The 22000-nt window shown below is 50.5% G+C and overlaps 1 protein-coding gene across 2 annotated transcripts in view; it reads right to left on the reverse strand.

Annotated features, from left to right (window-relative positions):
- Positions 1–7250: 7250 nt before the first annotated feature.
- Positions 7251–22000, reverse strand: part of MAP2K4 (mitogen-activated protein kinase kinase 4) — an 83145-nt gene continuing 68395 nt past the window's right edge. For both annotated transcript variants that reach the window (XM_030505816.1, XM_030505817.1), the window contains exons 7-11: positions 21613–21740; positions 13918–13995; positions 12748–12896; positions 9105–9150; positions 7251–8208 (exon numbers count right to left, since the gene is read on the reverse strand). In XM_030505816.1, coding sequence (XP_030361676.1) covers positions 8095–8208; positions 9105–9150; positions 12748–12896; positions 13918–13995; positions 21613–21740 — 515 coding nt within the window. In that variant the 3' untranslated portion in view covers positions 7251–8094. The remainder of the gene's footprint in view (positions 8209–9104; positions 9151–12747; positions 12897–13917; positions 13996–21612; positions 21741–22000) is intronic.

Here is a 22000-nt window from a genome sequence, read left to right on the forward strand (position 1 = left end):
TGGAGATTGGCCAGTGTGATGCCTCTCTAGAAAAAGGGTGCGAAGGAAGACCCTGGGACCTCCAGGTCTGTCAGCCTGAGCTCAGTGCTGGGGAAGGTCATGGAGCAGGTGATCCCAAGTGAGATCATAAAGAATGTGCGGGAAAATGGAGGGATCAGGCCCAGTTAGCATGGGTTCATGAAAGGCAGGTCCTGCTTCACCAACCTGATCTCTTTCTGTGGTAAGGTGACCCGCCTGGTTGATGAGGGAAAGGCTGTGGACATTGCGCATTGTGTGTTTGGATTTAAGTAAAGCATTGGACATTGTCTCCCACAGCGTTCTCCTGGAGAAACTGGCTGCTCATGGCCTGGAGAGGAGGATTCTTCACTGGATTGGAAAGTGGCTGAACAGCCAAGCCCAAAGAGGGCTGCTGATTGACAGAGCTGACCATGAGCAGCTTGTGCCCAGGCAGCCAAGAAGCCACCAGCATCCTGGCCTGTATCAGCACCAGTGCGGCAGCAGGGCCAGGGCAGTGACTGTCCCCCTGTGCTGGGCACTGGTGAGGCTGCACCTTGAATCCTGTGTCAGTTCTGGGCCCCTCACTGCAAGAAAGACATGGAGGGGCTGGAGCGGGGCCAGAGAAGGGCACCGGAGCTGGTGCAGGGCCTGGAGCACAAGTGTGATGAGGAATGGCTGAGGGACCTGGGGGAGTTTAGTCTGGAGAAGAGAAGGCTCAGGGGGGACCTTCTCGCTCTCTGCAACTGCCTGACAGGAGGACGGAGCCAGGAGGGGGCTGGTCTCTGCTCCCAAGGAACAAGGGATGGGACAAGAGGAAAGGGCCTCAAGCTGCCCCAGGGGAGGTTTAGATGGAGATGAGGAACAATTCCTTCCCCAAAGGGTGCTCAGGCATTGGAACAGGCTGCCCAGGGCAGGGCTGGAGTCACAGTCCCTGCAAGTGTTCACACATTGTGCAGTCGAGGCCCTCAGTGACATGAGTTAGTGGTGGCCTTGGCAACATTAGGTTAACGGCTGGACTTGATGATCTTAAAGGTCTTTTCCAACCAGTTGATTCTGTGACTCAAGTTATGGTTAACTCAGAGAATGAGAAGACAAGCCTCAGTCTAGGATTGTTTCGGGAACGTTGGTGAACCAGAGCACTCACCTGCCCCATCTGCCCGTTGAGAAATCATGCCTGTGTTACTCAACCAGCAGAAGAAGAGATGGGGGGATGTGCTGCCAGTGTCCTGCTGTAAAAGGCAAAGGCAAGCGGAGTCACAGCTTTCAAGTTCAGGAAAGCTGCTTGTCAGGTGCTCAGGTTTGGAGCAGAGCATTTGGGGAGGCCGAGCCCTGACCAAGGACCCGCTGGGGCTATAGAGAGGGATCAGAGGGTCTCCTGAGGTCTCCTCCCAGATCCTGAAGGATACCTGCAGCAGAGAGTCTCCGGGGCCTGGGGAAGAGCCCAGGTCAGCTCTGCCCCGGCCATCAGTTCTCCATTCCCATGGGAGCAGCCTCCTGTGCAAGCACAGGCCATGGGGTAGGACAGGACATGCTCTCTCTCCCCATTGCCCAGGGGTGTTCCACACTCAGCCTTCTGTGTGGCGGTGGTTTTCCCACACTAGTTGTCCCAAAGGATTCAGTATCCTGGGGTTTTCCTGCCTGTCGACACCAAGCTGGAGGATCGCAGTGATGTCCCACTCTCCCTGGGCCTTCCTGCCTGAAAAATACAGGAAATATAAAGCCAAAAGATGTTCCAAGAGTCACACGAACCCTTTTGATGCCTTTGGGAAGTGTTTAATGTGAGATGCTGGCTCAGTGCACCATCCACGTGCACTCCACGAGAGGCACTGAGACAGCAACATCTTTCCATCAGCTCCCAGGTCCAGACAGGCTGTGGTTTAGGCAGTTTCCCTCCCCAGCGACATGGTGAAACATCTATTTCTCAGCCTTTCAGGGCTCAGTGGGGGAACTCTCTGCCCTGGGGTGTGTGTGGGATGAGGAGGTGGCAGAGACAGGAGCCTGCATGTGCCCATCACCGACCCCTGCAGCCGTGGGGACCCATCCAGGTCCCTCTGCTCATCCCTGGCCAGTTGCCACCCTCTCACCCCAACTTCCTCGGGGAGGGGCCAGGACCTCTCCTTACCCATGCGTGGACCTTCTGCACCCCCTGACCTGCTGTCACCCCCATCTCTGCAATGTCTAACAGGAGGTAACCAAGGAAGGAGGGCTTCTGGCTGTGCAGGATTCAGATGCACTGCGGTTCTCAGGGCGCTCCAGCGAAGCTGACGCGTGGTTTTACAAATCTGCAGCCTTTCCATTTGGAATTTCTGTGAAGATAATGGCTTTGAGTGACACCCGGAGGCAGATGCCCCACGCTCCAGCTGCCTGCTCTGTATCCCCAATCCAACAGCGCGGTGTTATCTCCAGAAGAGGGAGTTTGTGCTTCATCCTGTTCCCCGAGAGTTTCATAGAAATCAAACAAGTTGGAAAAGACCTTTAAGATCAAGTCCAACCATTCCCAGCACTGCCAAGGCCACCACGAACCCATGGTACTGAGGGCCTCATGGCAGCTTTAATCATAATGGAAAAATTCCACAGCTGCTTTCTCTTTTCTTATCCATCAGAGCAGCCGCTCCTTTCCCTGGACCCTGGACATGCTCCAAGCAGTGACCACGCTTGTGATTTGTATCAGGAGGCAAAGTCAAAATGGAGTATTTTCTCCTATGGTATTAACCCAGGCCCAAGAACTTCATTTATGCTTACCTGGCCACCACAAAGCGACAAAAGGCTGGGATGACGGCTGAGGGAAGCCAAGCAGAAGATTAGTGGAAATACAGAGCACAAAGCTCAAAGTGCTCCAGACAGGAATAGGTGTTGGCACACATGTGCATTCACACTGCTTGCATCCAGGCAGAGATGAGTTTGAACACATCCAAACCTCAGAGCTGGTCCTGGAGTTCCACAGACACATAATAATCCTATCAGTGCACAGTGTGCTGGTTTGGATGCTTTATAATGCTTGGTGAAGATATGGAAAGCACCTCAGCCATGCAAATGGACACGAAGGGGTGAAGAACTGGTATGAGGTGCCAGCCTGGACCACTGGGCACAGAGTGGTCAATGGCTCAAAGCTGGAAGCTGCCTCAAACATCTGCTCCTCAGCCCTAGCACTCGGCAGACAAATCAGGGCAGCCCCAGAGCCCATGGGGTGACACCGAGGAAGAAGCCAGAGTCGAGCCATATGGACCTGGTCATGGTGCCAGAGGAGGACTCCCAGCCTCAGGGCAGGAGGAAGCCATCATACATCACTGCAGTAAGGAATGCTGGAATTGTCCAAGGGCTCAAAGCAGCAGCAGCAGTGGCACTGTGCAGCTGTGGGTCCTGAGAGAGTAGCAGCAGCTGGGTTGTAGGGCAGAGGGTTTCTGTACCTCCCTCAACAGGGACACAATGACAATGGGGTCCTCAGCACAGGCAGTGAAGTCCAAATGGGCATGGATAAGAGTCTACAGGAGGAAAAACAGAGCAGGAGTTCAACAAGGAGCAGCTGAGAGGACCTGAAGTGGCCACAAAACAGCTCCTTCTGCATGTCACACAGTCACAGGGGAAAAGGGATGAGAGGGATCCTCTCCCTCCTGCAGAGCATGGGAATACCCAATGTGGGAACGTGCAGACGGACTCATGCAGCCACCAGCTTCTTTCATCTCCCTCAGCTGTGACAGCTTCCTGGAGAACAGACCTCGGGATGCAAAGCAGGTGGCAGTGCTAAAGGAACAGAATCCCAGAGCAGCTCCGATGATGGGAAAAGGCTGAAAGGTGAGGAGCTGGATCCTCCGTGTCTGCCTGGCAGTTAAGGGCTCTCCCTGGTGTGTGGTCAGGTTCTGTCTTCTTCCAGGAGATCACCAAATCCGGGATGTTGGATTCTGGTTGAAGGCTGAGGACTGCAGCTGGTCCCAAAACATCCAAAGTATTGAGCTGGCAACAAGAACCCTCCAGAAGGCGGCTTGGTGTGCTGGAGGCACTGATTTGATGCACACTGACAGGGTTGAACCTTTCACATGGTGCATCTCTACACAGCAAGACTTTCCTCAGCTCCATTATCTGCCTTCCACTGACAAACTGCCAAGAGACACTGCAAGAGCCAATGCCAGGTTACTCCAACCATTCGGAAGTACTTGTGTTCCTGAGCTGTGGAATGATCAATGATCCCCTCACTGAATTGGGGACTCCCGGTCCCATCAAGCCAGAGTGAGCACTACAAGCAGTCATTGCTGCCCCCTTCCCATGACACTGTCTTCTTTCCCAGCGGGGCTGTTGGGGTCTAGTTTTGTCCACTCGAAGTCTCCAAGTCCTCCATGGCTTCCAGGCAGGAGAGACACTTATCTCAGCACCAGGAGGCTTGGGAGTAGGAATTGGCACTCTTTGATCATCTGAACTTTGCAAACAGTGACTTCTCTTGCAAAAATCACAGAATCCCAGGCTGGTTTGGGTTGGAAAGGACCTTAAGATCATCCAGTTCCAACCCCCTGCCATGGGTAGGGACACCTTCCACTAGAGCAGGTTGCTCCAAGCCCCTGTGTCCAACCTGGCCTTGAACACTGCCAGGGATGGGGCAGCCACAGCTTCTCTGGGCACCCTGTGCCAGCGCCTCAGCACCCTCACAGGGAAGAGCTTCTGCCTTAGATCTAACCTGAACTTCCCCTGTTTCAGTTTGGACCCATCACCCCTTGTCCTATCTCTACAGTCCCTGATGCAGAGTCCCTCTCCAGCATCCTTGTAGCCCCCTTCAGACACTGGAAGCTGCTCTGAGGTCTCCACGCAGCTTCTCTTCTCCAGGCTGAACAGCCCCAATGTTCTCAGCCTGTCTAAGCCATCCTGCAAGCTGCGAGCATTGGCTGCCCCTTCCCTGTCGTGTGGGCACAGCTTCCTGTCCCCCTCACTGGGACAAGGTGTCCTGAGCCACCAGAACCTCCCTGTGCAGCAAATGGGGTTCACCTGAGGCACCCCAACACCATGGAGCGCTCAGCACTCTTACACAGAAACAGTAGATCCAGGTCTTCCTCCACTTGCGGTTCGTTATTATTTGGCATAAGCACTTTTCTCCTGCCTCCAGCTGGAGGAAAACCCTGGAAGCTGGGAATTTCAACAGCTTTTAATGAACCTTCCCATTCATGCCTGAAATGAACATAACAAGGTCACAGTCGCATCCTAGTTTTATTATGACCTGCAGGCAAAAGGATAGAACTATTACATAAACACTCTGATCCATGTATATATCTTAAATAGAGGAGGAAGTCAAACCAGGATCCCAGATAAAATGCTCTGAAGCTCTCTGAAGCAGTTACATTCCTGAGCTCCATCTTTACAGACAATAAGGCAACATCCCTGCACATCAGCTTTTGGATCATTTTTATACATTTTTCTATGGTACAAGAGAAAAAAGAAAGAACCAGAGCTCACAATGTACAGTTCTTACACTATTTTCACAGCTTCTGAACACTATACACCTTCTCCCCCCCTTTTTTTTTTATAAAGACACATTATAATAAATGGTGCACCCTCAATAGTTGATAATAATCTGTTTAATATGCTAAATCTGCCCTGTAGAGCCACCCGTGCCACAGCACCTCAACCTTGTCTTTGTGACTGGCAGCTCCAAGCTTCCCATCTCCCATCCACCAAAAGCAAACTGTTGGTGCTGCCACAGATGAGCTCCAGCGGGGCTGGCACCAGAGGACAGACCCCAGGAGCAGAGCAAGGCAGCCCCTTGTGCTGGAGGGACACTGATCTTGGGAAGGATCCATCTCCGTGTCAGCCAACTGGAAGGTTTTGGGGATCCCCGTCATTGAGGAGATGTGAATCAGACCAACATCTAAAAGGAGGGCCAGTAGCACAGCACTTCTGCATGTGCCTGTCTGTGCCTTCTGAGCCCCCCCAGCCAGCACCCCATGGGACCCGGCGTGCCCGAGGTCCTGCCATGGGTGGCTGAAGGCTGCTGAGCTAGATCCCAGCTGTGAGGATTGGCCAAGCCTGAGGAAAGCTGAGTTCTCTGAGCCTACAGGGCTGGGGGATGGGGGGAAATAGCACTTCGGCTACACTCCTTGTTCTACTGATCCTTTCAAGTGATCAACCAGAGCTGCTGGAATGACCACTTCATTCACAAAGCTCTGCCTTGTCCGTTTGGGAAAACTTTAGTGACTTGCCTCACTTGAAAAACAACCCAGGAAGGGCTGCACCTCTCTGCCCTGCCAGGCACGCAGCACTCCAAAGGATCCCACTGGCATCAGAGGGACCAGCTCCGACAGCCAAGCGGGAGATGCTCATTGCTGCCTTACATGAGGGTGTCACCTCTGTGGCAGAAGCACCCGGTGTCCACATGAGCATGGCCTCGGCTCTCTCCTTTCCCAGCCCAGCAGCTGGGGCAGGGATGTGCTGGTCTCCAGTGCTCCTGCATCAGCCCAGTTTGCGCTCGGTAGCATTGGTTTGTGGTGGGAAGCCCTTCCTTGGGAATGCTGCCAGCACCGCTGTGCTCTCACTCCCATCACGTCTCCAGCCCTCTGCGTCCTGGATCCAGCTTTGCTGCAGACTTTTTGCAGTAGGTTGCTCTGAGATTGATGAAGTCCTGCCTAAACTGGACAACTCAAAATGGGAATCAGAGGCCCTGCAGCCTCCATTTTATCCCTGGTAGGTGACTAAATGCCTGAAAACTACAATGATTTGGGAAAAAAATTATGTTTTCAAGAACAATGAATCTTTGAAAAATATGCCATGGGCTGGAAGATGGCAGCTTGCCTGGCCTTGCTGGGTCAGCTAAAAGCCCCCAAGGCATTAGATGCTCCTTCATCCCTATCTGCACCAAACAATCTCAGTGAGGTTCACTCTGGGGTGCAGCAACAAGAGCTATGGAGGGTCACAAAGAGATTAAACATACCCAGAGGCTCTGAACAAAGTCTCAGCAAGCTAAAGCAGAGCGTGACACTCGCAGCAGTGGGTGGGCACAGAGCCCCATCCCCACCATCCCGCCTGCCATGGCAAGAAGGAAGCGCCAAGGTTCGGTCTTGTGAGGGACACAAGGCTGGGAGGTGGCAGCCCGGGGTCAGTGACAAGGTGCTGAGCTGGGGACAGTGAAAAGCATAAGAAATATAATCTAGAAATCAGAGACATTCACTTGAGGCTCATCAAAACAGCCGCAGCCTTTGTGACGGGCACTTGTTGCAGTCAGAGCACAGCCAGGCGGTGGGGAGCGCTGCGCTGCCAGAAACCAGGTCACACGCAGGTTAAATTCAATCGAGTAGTTTAATAATTCTTCAGGTCAAAGGTCTTATCTTACCAGGTAACAATTTACAGGACACCTAGTTAAGAGTGAAGAGTGGCTGGCTTGGTAAAAGGAGAAAGAATACATGATGTCCCATCTCGGAATAGTTTAATGTTAGCCTCTTTTCAACGCAACATATTTTTGGTAAAGACATATTCACTATATTTAACATGATCTCTCTTTAACAGGAAGCTCAGCTGAGCACGCTGTCCCCAGAAAGTACACTGCGACTGTAAAGCAACAGAATTTCATAGCAGTAAAATCTATTGCACTTTGTGAAGAGTAAAATCCTCCTTTGCCTTTCTAGCTCCAGAAGGCAAAAGCATCTCGTTGGTTAAGCAAGTTCTTCTCCCTCCAGGCAAAGTCTCTTTAATGTTCAGACAGACAACGCCTAACTTTTATTTGTTTGCTTTTTTATTATTACTTGAAACAACAATTGGAAGAGTTTGAGAGAAAAAATCTTTCCAGTAGCTGCTGAGAAGTCTCCAAGGTTTGAGTCTAGAAATGAATTTTAGGTGCTATCCAATCACGGTCAACAAATAAATGTACTTATCTCCACATTTCATGAATATGTCCACAAAAGAGCAAGATGAGGTCTCTCTTTGACCAACACTAACACTGTGTGATCAGGTATTACAGGGATGCACTTTATATGTGACAACAGTATACAGACAGGATGGAAATAACACCAATATTATTGCACATGGTGTCTGGGCGAGGATTAAAAACACTGCAATATGTGATGAAAACTCTTTACAGCTCGTTTTCTCTCAGCCCTTTTTCTAGAGTTTGATGTAGCAGCAATATCAATCCACGTACATTGGAGAGCTGGGAGTTGCTGGCATTTGATCCAGGATTTTACAAACATAGCATGCAACATCCACTGTGCGTTCCTCATACATCAGGATGAAGGGATGTTTCTGGAATCAGATGAAAACATGAGGTTATGTTTGCCCTTCGGACCCATCTTGCTACCCCAGGTAACAACTCAGAGTGTGGATTTGCCTGATGCAAGAACACAGGGTTTGGTGGTGGCTGTAGGACAGCAGGACATAGCCTGGTCCATGGCTGTTAACAGGGAATCCATATGTCCAATGTGCAGCATGGAGGACAGGACTCCAGGAGTGTCAGGAACTGCTGGGCAGGAGGCAGGGAGGGTGCAGAATCAGCAGCACCTGGCTCCTTTGTAGCATGGATTTGTGCTGAAATACTTTCAAGAGAGGTTTCACCATCAGCCTTGTCAGCAATGGGGAGACAGGAGTGACAGGGAGACATGGCTCGTGGAGGTCAAACAGGACCCAAACCCAGTTCTCCTGAACCCTGAAGCTCTGCTCTGCCCAGCAGGCTGTACTGGAGAAGTAAGGCCACGGCGACTCTCTTGGCCAGGACACCACACAAGCTGCTTTCATATCACCCCCCCAACATCAGGGACCTGGGGCATGGTTTCGCACATCCTATGGAGAACTGCCTACCACCTCCTTGAAGGTGCAGGGTTGCCAAGTGGGACTTACCCAACCCAAAAGCACCACTGCATTCCCTCCTTTGGGCCCCCCACCACAGACAGGCTCTGCTGGTGTCTCACTCCAGAGCTGTGCTCCTTCAGGTCTTATTTTGCCCGAGCACTCCCAACCTGTGTGTTGGAGGCATTTACACATGAGTGTGCTGCCAGCAATGAGACAGGGCTCCTCCTCACACTGTGGAGCTGAACACACTGCCTTGGTGGCCCAAGAAGACAAGGAGTGACCTTGGACATGAGACCCAGCCCCGTTGTGTGACCGGCAGAGCTGAGACATGGGCAGCCACACTTTGCACTCACCAGAAGCTCTTTATACTTTGGCCTTTTGGACTCGTCCTTTGTAAGGCTAAAGAAAGCAGAAAGAGAATGAGGAGAAGGTGGGATTGGGGAAACTGTTAGAGACATCCAGTGTCGATTTTCACAGGACACGATGTTGATCCCACTGCTGTCACGGTGGGACTCACCACCCTTGGTTTGCTGGAAAAACCATCCTTGTGCTTTGAGTGACCACAGGAACTCCGTCCCTCTTTTTCTCCTTCCCTCCCTCCCCACATGGGTGAACACTAAGTGTGGCCATCAACAAATGCTGCTGGGGACAGCACCCAGGGGAGCCACAAGTGGAACGCCATCCCTCTGCCTCCGTACGGAAACAGGTTTGGCTGCAGCAGAACTACAACTTTTGGGCAGCAGTAATCAGCCTGTCCCCCATCCACTGGGCAGGAGGGCCCAGAGGCAGAGGAGAGCCAGTGCTGCCTTCCAGGGCACAGACCAGGGGCACATCCAGCCTTGTGCAGGCCACAGCCACCGGGAAGGGAGCAGAGGTGGAGGGGCTGCGGGATGGAGCTTGGGGATGCGCAGCACCAGCAACCCCAGGAGCCACCACTAGGAAGAGGATGGGCAGATGTAGCATCTTTCCCAAATGAGGGAAGGTAAGTCTAATTCCCAACAGCTTTATTCCCATCCCCATGGTAACTTTCTCAAGCTCTGGCACTACTGCAGTGTGGCATTTGGAGAAGCAGAGGGTAAGGCAGGCAACACGCCTGGTGCTGTGCTGGGACCTGCCTGCAGAGAAGGTAGGAAATCCCATGGCTGCTGCACAAACACCCTCATTTCAGGCTTTTGCCACCCAACAGCAATTCATTCTCTGACCTCAGCAAGTGTGAGGGTTCAAACATGCTCCTTGCCTTTAAGGCAACTAGTCACAACATCAGCTCAGGCCGTTTTGCTCTGAAATGTCCATGCATGCTTTCATAAAGCAGCCCTGAAACTCCTTCATTTCTTTTCCAGCTCAACGTGAAGCTGTGTCTGGCCACAGAGCTCCTTCTCAAGAACACCTGATGTGCTCTGCAGGCACACTGGACCCCAGGAGCTCACTCCTCTGCAGTGGCCAGCATGAGACTCCCAAGAGCCAGACACAGAGCCTGGATAGCTGCAAGCTCTGGAGCAGAAAGCTGAGTCGCTGTAAGCAGTTCCAGCACAAATGGCAGTTCAGGTAAGCATGTAATAAATTATCATTCATATTCTATATCACATCGGGGTCTGGTATTTACAGCAATAGTCACTGTTGGTGTATCAAGGCAGTGACTACCTGGAAATTGAGCTGGTTTTGGTAAACTTTTATGTAAAAGCTATTTACAAATGTCCACAGATTTTCACTTGCAATATCTCTAGAACATGGGGTGTTGGTGAAAGAAAGAATCTGACTCTAACTTCAAAGAACTTTGCAAGATGATTTATGGTTGGACTTGATGAACTTGAATGTCTTTTCCAACGCAAATGATTCTATGACTGGGAGGAAAGGGAAAACGTTCCACCGAGGCACTCGCAGCAGTGTCAGGATCCAAAGCAATTGCACCAAAACCCATAGAGAAATACCAGAAACCTGTTAACATTCTGGAAAATCCCCTTTCCTCACAAAGCCCTCCCAGTGAGCACGAGCAACGCTGCAGGACTCTCTTCCAATGTTTTTCCTGACTCCTGAATGCACAAAAATAGATTCTTAGCTAATCTATTGGTAATGCCCAGGAGATTGATGCCATCACCTCAAGCACAGCCTTCTTGATGCTCACCTGCCTGCTTAGTGGCACCAAAAGCACTGTCTGCACTCAGCTAAAGGTTATGAAGAGAAATATTTATTACAGTGTTGCTATCAAGACATCAGAAATAATATTCCAGGCCAAATTCAGTTCATTTACGAAAACAGATTAAACAAAATTTGTCTATCGGTAGCAATAGGACAAGGGATGATGGTTTAAGCTGAAACAGGGGAAGTTCAGATTAGATCTTAGGCAGAAGTTCTGTCCTGTGAGGGTGCTGAGGCGCTGGCACAGGGTGCCCAGAGAAGTGGTAAATGCTCCATCCCTGACAGTGTTCTAGGCCAGACTGGACAGAGCCCTGGGCGACATGGTCTAGTGTGAGGTGTCCCTGCCCATGGCAGGGGGTTGGAACTAGATGATCTTAAGGTCCTTTCCAACCCAAACAATTCTGTGATTCCATGAAAACCCAGAATCAGACTGAAAACTGCCCTGTGCTCTAAACACTGGGCTGTTGCAGAGCAGCAGGCCCTGGGAGGGGTAAATGGGCTGGAAATAGGAACTGACCCAGACTAATGGGCCAAAGATGCTGCTGTTTCATGATGTCCCACAAGCTCCTCTGTTGGGTGACCTGGAGCCAAACTCACCAGTGCACACAGCTCCTGGCTTTGCAAACTCTGGAATGATCTGGTTTCCCTACGGAGATCTATGTGGGAGACAAACTATTGCTTCTTCTATATATGGGAAAAGCAACTTTCTAATCAAGAACTACACTGGTTTTGACTGAAAAAAATGGAAACTTCTCATGAGCAGCAAACCATTTTGATGCTCTGTTTTCTGCAGCCCAAAGGCAATAACCAGGCCTTCCCCTTACAGCCAGCTGGAAAGTGGATCCTGGCCTCCATAAAAATTCATAACTCTGAAAGAGAGTAAAATCCAAACCCAAAAACTGTCTCCAGCAGATGGAAAACCCTGGAACAAAACCCCTTGAAAGATAAAATTGTCTAGAGCAGCATTTTTCTGTGTCACAGAGCTTTGAGATGGACACTCCTGTGCTGGGGACATCCATCACCTGGGTCTGTCCAAGGCAGAAGGTCCCAGAAAACCAACACAGGTCACACTGATGGATCTCCTCTGTGCTCTGGTATTAAATTATGTTGACCAGCTTTCAAATTTGGATAGAAAAACACTTCATCAGAATATTCACAACCAGCCCTTAACCTAAGCAGGACCATAGGCACATGGCAGGCAGAGGGACTGCCCCAAGCCTCTCCTGCTAAACACTGCACTGTCCCATCCAAGGTTGACCACACTGCAGAGGCCTTGCCCTACAGGAAACCACCTCTAATGCTGATCTTGACATATGATTGACCACAAGACATGAAGCCAACAACCAAGCAAGCCACTCCCTACAGGTCCCGACAGGACCCTACAGGTCCCAACACTGTGTGGAGCAGAACTGGGAAGGAACGGTCCTGGCTTTGCAAGGGAAAAGGCAGGACCAGAACAGACCTTCTGCCCAACCACAACACAATGCTGCCAAGTGTCTCAGGCGTCTGCTTGCAGAAGAAAGGGCAAACAGCAGGTCTGTCCTGAGACTGTGTCATACCAAGCAACAGGATGCATGAACCTTCTGCCATGGGTCCTATTGTGCCTCTCCTGAGCACAGGCTCTTCAGAGGTTCACTCCTCATCCCTTCCCTGAAGTACAGTTTCCAAAGGTTTCCCCCTCAGCCCTCACCCAGACAAGTCTCCCATCACCTCCAAACCAGTGAAATGTGAAAGGTCCTCACGCTCATGTTGGTGCAGGAATGTGAGGCTAAGCTAGGAAGGGCTTGGCTTGTAACCCTTGCCCAATACCTGCAGTGACAAAACCACCCAACTCAAGTGCTTTCGGTAGGAGACACTTACCACAAGTTGACGAAATTGATGAAACTTGGGGAGAACTCCCTTTCCTCTGAGTTACTCAGTTGTGGTGGGTCTCCTTTTACTACTTGTGTCAACTGGTCAAACACACTGTTCCACTTGGGGTAGGGGAATCGCCCCGTGGCCAGCTCATACTGCAGAGAGACAGCAACAGCACCAGGAGATTACACAAGGCAAGTTCAATCAGGATAAGAAAATGTCTGCAAGAACTCTGAACCCCCCAGGAGAAAGACTAAGATGAGATTCTTCATCCCAGTCCCTGTACAAAGCTTAGCTGAGAGAACTTACTAGTTATTCAATAGTAGGTTCTGCCGTCTACATCAGGAGCACCTCCAGATTTACCCTGGCTGATGCCATGCTTTCATGTTGACAATGTCTTCTCCTCCACTGACTATAGAACAACCAATACTCTTATTAAAGTGCTCTAAAGCAGGAGAGTAAAATCCTCCAGTCCCTTCCCAAGCATCCCAACAAACACTACAGAAGATGGATAATGAGAATCACACAACCACATAATATCTCACTTTGGAAGGGATCCATAAGGATCATTCAGTCCAACCACCTGCTCCTTGTAAGACAATGAAAATGAGCATTTTAAAACAGCAGTGGGGAAGACAGAAGCAACTGGTTCATACGTAACTGCTTCTGTTTTCTTTTTACTTCACCACCTCGAGAAGGGAAGAGCTTTTCCATTTATCAATGTGTGCACCCAGTAGTGCCAGAGAGGAATCAGCAGCAGGACCCAGCACTAACTGAGGTCTTCTGCACAGCCAAAGTACACCAGATGCCAGGGCTGTGAGGGGCTTATTTACGCAGGCTGGATGCTCTGTCCTGCACCACCACACTCACCATGCCTTCTCATCTGAGATTCTGAAGACAAAATTCATTTATGATCCAACACCTCTTCCCTGCTTCCATCTCTTTCTCTGTAAAACACAGCTGCACCTAAGTGTATGCTCAGGGGTTCAGGAGAGCCATCTGCCTTGAAGGGGCTGATATTCTGAGACAGGAGGTGCCCACTTCAATCACAACACGCAAATGCTTCACAGCAGCAGAGCTTCAAGCTCGTGTTTGACACACCACACTGCAAAGCACACCAAGGCTGCCCAGTAGGAAAGCACCACACAGCAGAGGGTTCAAATCCCACTCACTTACCAAGGTAATTCCCAAGCTCCAGACATCTGAGCGGACGTCATAGCCTTGCCTGGATGCACTGGGATCTATCCTTTCAGGCTGAAATAGGAAGAAGGATCAGTCAAACAGTGGGGAACACGCAGGAAGGAATGAGAAACATCTGCAAGCTTAGAAAAAACTCTAAATTCATCCCACAGGGCAGAGAAACATCTTAAGGACTCAAACACTGATTTTACGGAGATGCAATGTACAGGGTGAGCTGAAAGAGCAACTCAGCACAGTCCAATCTGTTTTTTTTATTTTGCCTTTTGTGCAAGCAGCTTGAATAGTTATTGCTATTCATTCAGTTTTGTTTCACTTTGGGGTCTCTTTAGCACAAAGCCTTGCTTTCTGGGTTTTTACAGCGAAGTTGTCCCTAGGGAATCATAAGAACGGGAATAAACATCTCATCCACCAGCCAGGGGAACCTGGGTTTAGCAGCATTTATCAGAATTCTTCTTCCCAACTGTCTGCTGGTTGGTAAAGCTCAGGAGGTATTAAAAGCAATGCACTGTAAGAACAGCTCTTCTCTACAAGGTTTTGAGCATCCCTTGAAGGCAACTATGATGTTACAAGTTCTCCAGACACCCCAAATGTTTTCCGTGGAAAACAACATTGAGCCAGATACGGGTGATTTGCACCTAAAAGCGAGTGATGCAGAGAGGTAAACCCACATAAAACATCTTCATGATGTAAACCTGCACGTCATCTTTATGAGAAACCTCAACTCTGCCTTCTTTGGTTGGAAATGTAATGATTCAAATATCAAAAGAAACAGGGTAAAGTGACAGACTGAGATGAGCTCTGAGGCAGAAGCTCTTCCCTGTGAGGGTGCTGAGGCGCTGGCACAGGGTGCCCAGAGAAGCTGTGGCTGCCCCATCCCTGGCAGTGTTCAAGGCCAGGTTGGACACAGGGGCTTGGAGCAACCTGCTCTAGTGGAAGGTGTCCCTGCCCGTGGCAGGGGGTTGGGACTGGCTGAGCTTTAAGGTCTCTTCGAACACAAACTAGTCTGGGCTTTTCCGAAAACCATGGGATGCTGGCTTTGCCAGTGCTGGGACTCCCACGCTGCAGATCCATAGGGATGTGCCACAGCAGAGCAGAGCAGTTCACAGGCTGCAGAAGAACTCACTGTCCATGCAACACAGTGAAGGACTGCACAGCGAGCAGGTATTGTGGGCAAGGTGTGAAGTACTAAGGACTGTGTGTCAGTGGTGAGGTAGGTGGCACTGGTGAGACAGAGCTTCTCCACTGAAGTCCCGGTACAAGGCAGCAACCAAGCAACAGGCACTTGGCCCTCGACTGTGGGGGCTCAGTTAAAGGAAAAAGCAGGACGAACCAAAATAAATCCCACCCAAATACAGAGCAGAAAGAATCCTGAGAATTTTCCATGTAGATAACACAGGAGCCATTAACACCAGGGGAGAAAGAGTCACACTCCAGGGACACGGAATGAAAGCTGCAGACAAAGCCCAGCTCGTGCCAGGCGTCCTAACGCCAAGTGCAAAGATGAAAGGAAATGGCTGAGACAAAGACCCACCACTGGACGTGCTGACGGCCCAAAGAGGCAGGGTATGGACACATCAGAGAAGGGTGGAGGCTGCCATGGTGCTTCTATTTCAGTGCCCACCTAAGCACCAGCACCTTGACTGCCTTGGCTGGCAGCTCAGACCCTGTATGGTTGAGAAAGTCTGGCTGCTCGCCTCCCCAGGAGGTGTTCACCACGAGCCCTGTGGACATGACCACGACCTCCGAAAGAGGCAGCCCTGCTTTGTGAGGTGACCTGTCCTTGTGGGGAATCATTGTGCTGGTTCTCAAGCAGCCCTCAGTGTCCAAGATGAGCCCTACAGTAAGTGCTGGAGCTCCAGACGGGTTTGAGCATCCATCCGCTCCTGGCCAGTGTCACTATTCGGTTCTACAGGAAGTTTTGGAGGCTCTCCCTTATGTGACACCAATCTCCTTTAGATGACAGGACAAGCTGGATGGAGCTTGGAGCAACCTGGCCTAGTGGAAGGTGTCCCTGCCCGTGGCAGGGGGTTGGAACTGGATGAGCTTTAAGGGCCCTTCCAACCCAAACCAGTCCATGATTTGATGACAGTGATCTCACTTTGGTGACACCAAACTCTTTGACTGGCTACTAAAGAGGTGAGGCATCTAATTTCATGTGGATCTTGATTTTTATGTGCTGTGAAGCTTAATAAGCTTTCTGGATCTCCTAGGCACGTAGGAGCTCACAGAACATGACCTCAGTGCTGCAAAAGCCTTGGTGTAAGAGCACAGATGTGAGTTACTCACAGGAGCAAGTGAAACATCACAGTTGCACTGTGCTGGGTACTCTTTTTGAAGATCCTTTCCCATACTAGGTGCCCAGTGAAGAAGCCCATTCACACTTCATTTTCTCTGGGCCTGCACTGCAGCACCAATAGCTCCAGGGGTGGTGCAGCATCCTACCCTGGCTGCAGGAGGAGACAAGGCTCCGTGGCCAGCAGAACAAAGGGCACACAGCATGATGGGTGGAAAAGCTGACAGGGAAGTGGAGAACATGAGTTCTTCAGTTTTCACTAACTAGGTGGACCTGCTGTTTCCCCCTCTACCACCTCTAGGAGAGCAGCAGTAACACTGTCCCTGTGTGTACTGTTTCTATACCTACACAGGAGGTAAGAGCAGTATTGTCAATAAATACTTCAGCCAAAATACTAATCTTTGCTTGGACTGTTGAATTCAGCCATTCCTTCCAAAATCCCCTCTGTTCTTTGCTTTCCTGTCCCTGCCCCTTGGCCAAGTCAGCCCTGAAGCCCTGCACAGAGATTATCAGCAGAGATCATGTTTCTAGAGAATGGCCTTTCCTCCCCTCCTATTTCCTTTACATATTTGCTTTGAGAGAATGTTTCATTTAAAAACTTCTCCAGCAGCATTTTTCCAGGTGGAGACGCTGGTTTCCATTCGCATGGGATTCCCATCCCCTCCCAGCTGGCTTTCCTACCAGCCTTTGAATTCCTCCATCTCAACAGCAGGAACACTGATGGACTGGTGGACAGGGGACACTTGCTAGGCATGGAAAGATTGGCAGGAGCATTAATGAAGGCAACAAGGCTGTTGGGCTTGGCACAGCATATCCTCTTCATCAGGGTCTGTAGCAACAGGACAAGGGGGAATGGGTTCCAACATAAACAGGGAGATTTAGGTTGGATATAAGGAAGAAATTCTTTACTGTGAGAGCAGTGAGACACTGGCATAGGCTGCCCAAGGAAGTTGTGAATGCTCCATCCCTGGCAGTGTTCAAGGCCAGGCTGGATGGGGCTTGAGGCAACCTGGTCTAGCGGGTTGGAACTGGATGAGGTTTAAGGTCCCTTCCAACCCAAACCATTCCATGATTGCATGATTCTTGATAACCTTATTTGTCTTGTTCAAAAAGGTAATTGTGTGGCTGTAATAAGCTTGGATTAGTGCAGTGTGTTGTCTGGCCTGTAACTAAATCAAGCATCAATAATTTGCCCTAGTGAATGGATTCATTGATTGAGTCCAGAGTTGTTCAGAGGGCTCTGTTGAGTGGGAAAGACAGGATTCATAACGGGACCCCAGAGGTGACCCTCCTTGGCCTACAGCTAATAATATCCAATAAAATATAAAATCAGTTACTAAATTCTGCATATTGTGTAATAAATAAGGGTTCCTGAAGAACTGGTGTGATGTGATTGCTTGATGAGCTGGGCTCTGCCTGGATGCTGACTCACTCCACAAGACACAGAGAAAGCAGCACTCTGGGGTGACAGACAAGCTCTTGGAAAAGGACAGGAAAGCATGAAATCCCAGAGGAGCATCATGTTAGGAACCACTGCTCTTATTATATACTCCACAGGTGGGATGAGGACTGAAGTTTGCTCAATTTCATGCTCTATGTTTGTAAAAGCATGCTAAAAAAATAAGGGGTTTATAGCACAGCCATAAAATACAAGCCAATCTGCCTTAAGGGCATAAACTGCTCAGCCTCTAATCTCCTCAGAGAAAAGCTTAAGAGGTGACGACACCGAGTCAGGAAGCACCTCCCGGGGAAAGAAACTGCAGCGTGAAGGACTCCTTGGTTCTGCAAACAAAGCAGAAACAAGAGCCCACAGCCATCCATTCAAACAAGACTTACTGGTATTAAAAATATGGTATTAGGAGCATAATTAATTACCAGGACAACTGCATGGGCGCTATGGTAGATTCTCTAGCTCCTGAAGAGGCATCCTTAATGCAGGACTTCAGAGGTCTTCTCCATCTGGCATTGTTTTGGAAGGCCACCTCCAGTACCCCTGAGCTTGGCACATCCCATCAATGCCACCTCCATTGCTGCTTCCAAGAATTGTATGAAGAGGGCCAAGCTCTGGAGAGGCAGCAGCTCTGTAAGGTGGTGTTTGAGCCCAACTGAGCAACTCTGTCACAGAACCTCACCAAAGGCCTGCAATTTTGGTGGGGATGCTCTAGAAGTCCTTCAAGTAGTTAGTTACAGAAGGCAATTGCAGGGAGCCCAGTTCTTCTTCCACAGACTTAACACCTAAGCAAGAGGCGAGCTTTCAAACGGAGACTGAATGCAGTCCGGCAGGAAGCAGTGCAAGGGGCTGACTTCTCAATCCCAAGCCAAAACACAACAACTTCTCCAGCAATGGCAGCTCCAAAGCTGATGTGCTGCTTTCTGTGACAGCTCTGACAACCCTGGTTAAACCACACAGCGCTCGCCCAGCAGCTGGACGTAGCTCCTGCTGCCTGGCTGACATCCTATGTTATTGGTACCAACAGCTATTTGGGGACTCAGCTCCAGTGAACACGGTGTGATCATGTTCCTTCAGTGGCCAAATGCTCATGCTGTAAGAATTACTGCAAGTACCATGGGCCAAGCGGGCCTTGCAGAGCAACATGGTCTCATCAGCAGGGAGCATCTTCCAGTAGCCCTTAGCCCCTCCCTGGCTGAACATACCTCATGTCTTTTGCCTATTTTACACTAAAAAAAACCCCAAACCATTAAAAAATACTATTTTCCTTTCAAAGGGGGTCTGACTGGCCTCACTCCTGCCCAGGTATATTAAGTTTTGATCACGGCATCATGGCAGCCATCAACCTCTGCTGGCTTGGAGAAAGAGCTGGCAGATGTACCTGCATGCTGGGGACACCTCCCCATTTCCCAGGCTTCCCAGTACATGGAAATGCTCGTGTACTTGGAAAGGAGTCACCATGTCTGGAGCACAGACGGGAAGAGGCCAGCCATGTCTCACACTGCCTGCCAGCTGCTGGCTTGTCCCACACACTGTGCACCATGCCAAGGCTCTTCAAAACAAACTGAACCAAACCACTGCTGCTCGCTTCAAAATCCAACAATCTGGAGCTGCTGATGGAGATGCACAAAGAGCAGAGTGCACATGGACAGAGGGAGGAATCCCAAGGGGCCATCAGAAGCACATCCCCTCCCAAGCTCCAGGGGAAAAGAAACAGCGCAGCTATCTACAGACATGCCAGGAACTGTCTCATAGTAACTGAACCCAACAGCCTGAGCGAAGGAACCACCAAAGCTGAGGGTTCTAAGGAAAAGTGGGAACGCTAATTCCTGTAATTACAGTCCACTGAACTTGCGAGGGGGAAACAAAAAGGCAGCTTTTCAAGAGCCCTATTTACTGACCTGACACACGCTTCATTCAGATCATAGGGAGAAGTCAACAACCACCGTGAGGGATGCTATCAGAAGCGCCCGTGGTCTGAGATGCAGATACCTGGCCTCTGGTCAGAGTTGCTGGGACTGCACTGGCTCCCACCCCCTCCTGGCATCCCACTGCTGCCCTCAGCACCCCACATCCCACCAGCACAACAAAGTGGGCAGCTCTGACCAACCCTCTTCCCTGCGGGAGCTCTGCCCTCTGCAGCCTCACAAGGTCTGTCTTTAAACAAACTGCCCCATTTCACCATTTACTGCAGGTCTGGAGCTTGCACAGACTTTGCTGTATCACAGCACTGGTCTCCAGTAACAGATCACATCTATACTATCCTGTCCAGCTCATCCAGTAACTAGTTCTGCAAGGACAGTGAAAAGAAAAGGTCAAATGCTCTGAAATTCAGACTGTGTGCTTGCACAGATCAGAAATCAGGGCAGACAGGTTTTGCCTTGGACACCCCAGTGAGATAAAAGCCCTCTGAGAGCTGTTACGTGGACCAGATGGGCACCGTACCTTAAAAGAGAGAAACTGTCTTTTTTTGTTTCCTTGGTGGAAGATAAAAGAGTTCAGAAAACAGTATTTTTCAGCATATAGAGCTGTAAGATGAGAGTTAAATACAGCCACTGAAATTAAAGTCACATTGGCAGCAGCAGACACTGCTCCTCGGAAGAGGTCCCTTCAGCTCACGTGAAACGAAGAGATGTGTTTTCAAAGCAGCCCAATGCACAAAAGGGCTTAAAACCCTCAGACAGATCTAAAAATCACCACCACAGCTTTCCCCCTGTGAGGGGAGGGAGGAAGGGAGGGAAGCAAACAGCCAGGACAGACTTGAAGGAGCCACTGCTCAGTCCAAGCCATTCCCACACAGCTGCTCTGCTGCTGCTGCTCTTCAGAATCACATTCTCCTGGAATTAAGTTCTGGCGCACTTTAGTATTAAACTGGTTCACAAAACTCACTGTAATTCTGCTCTGCAGTAACTCCTGTGATATAATCCTAGTGCAGCAAATGGATTTCTTGCAGACCGAGAGCACCCCACACACAGACAGCACTGACCTGTTTGATTTGGAGCATGAAGGCAACTGAAGCTCTGAGCTCCAGCACCACAGCACTGGCAGCACCAGAAGAACCCAGGAAAAATAAAGGGCATTTGGTCACTTTGCCACTGCCTGGGTGCCTTAACTGACGCTGCCAACGGCAGCGCTCAATCCAGAGCTTCATCTGGGAAGGGGGTGCTCATCCCATGGGAAACAGGCTGACGCTTCAGGCAGACCACAGGCACAGCGATGCTGAGCCAGGCCTGCAGAAGGAGGCTGCTGATTGACAGAGCTGACCATGAGCAGCTTGCGCCCAGGCAGCCAAGAAGACAACATCATCCTGGCCTGTATCAGCACCAGCATGGCAGCAGGGCCGGGGCAGTGACTGTCCCCCTGTGCTGGGCACTGGTGAGGCTGCACCTCGAACCCTGTGTTCAGTTCTGGGCCCCTCACTACAAGAGAGACATTGAGGTGCTGGAGCAGGGCCAGAGAAGGACACCGGAGCTGGTGCAGGGCCTGGAGCACAAGTGTGATGAGGAACGGCTGAGGGACCTGGGGGGGTTTAGTCTGGAGAAGAGAAGGCTCAGGGGGGACCTGATCGCTCTCTCCAACTGCCTGACAGGAGGATGGAGCCAGGAGGGGGCTGGTCTCTGCTCCCAAGGAACAAGGGATGGGACAAGAGGAAATGGCCTTAAGCTGCACCAGGGGAGGTTTAGACTGGACATGAGGAACAATTCCTTCCCCAGAGGGTGCTCAGGCATTGGAACAGGCTGCCCAGGGCAGTGCTGGAGTCACAGTCCCTGGAAGAGTTCACACACCGTGTAGCCGAGGCCCTCAGTGCCATGGGTTAGTGGTGGCCTTGGCAGTGCTGAGGAACAGTTGGACTTGATGATCTTAAAGGTCTTTTCCAACCCAGTTGATTCTGTGATTCTAAGATTCTGCCCAGCTCATCCTCACTCACCGCCATGTACGGCCGGCACCCTGCATCCCGCGTTTTGGCAATGGAGTCCACAAGCTGTCCACTAATGCCAAAGTCACAGAGTTTAATATTCCCATTTCTGTCCAGAAGAATATTGGAAGGTTTGATGTCTGCAAGAGAAAGGCATTTAAACCAGTAAGTCACAGCTGGAGCTTTCCATGTCACGATCAGCAGCTGCAGAGAATCGACCCCGGCAGCACTGCACAGTCACTGTCGCCCCTTGGTGGGATGTGCTGACCAGGAGCAAGAGGAGCTGGAGCCAGCCCCAAAGATGCCACATGCCCAGAGGCAGACACCCAATCACCTTCACATCTCACTAATCACATTTTGACTTGAAGCAAAGCCACTTAAAAAGTCTTGCAATTATTCT

Source organism: Strigops habroptila, chromosome 14 (assembly GCF_004027225.2).
Source record: "Strigops habroptila isolate Jane chromosome 14, bStrHab1.2.pri, whole genome shotgun sequence".
Taxonomy (NCBI): Eukaryota; Metazoa; Chordata; class Aves; order Psittaciformes; family Psittacidae; genus Strigops; species Strigops habroptila.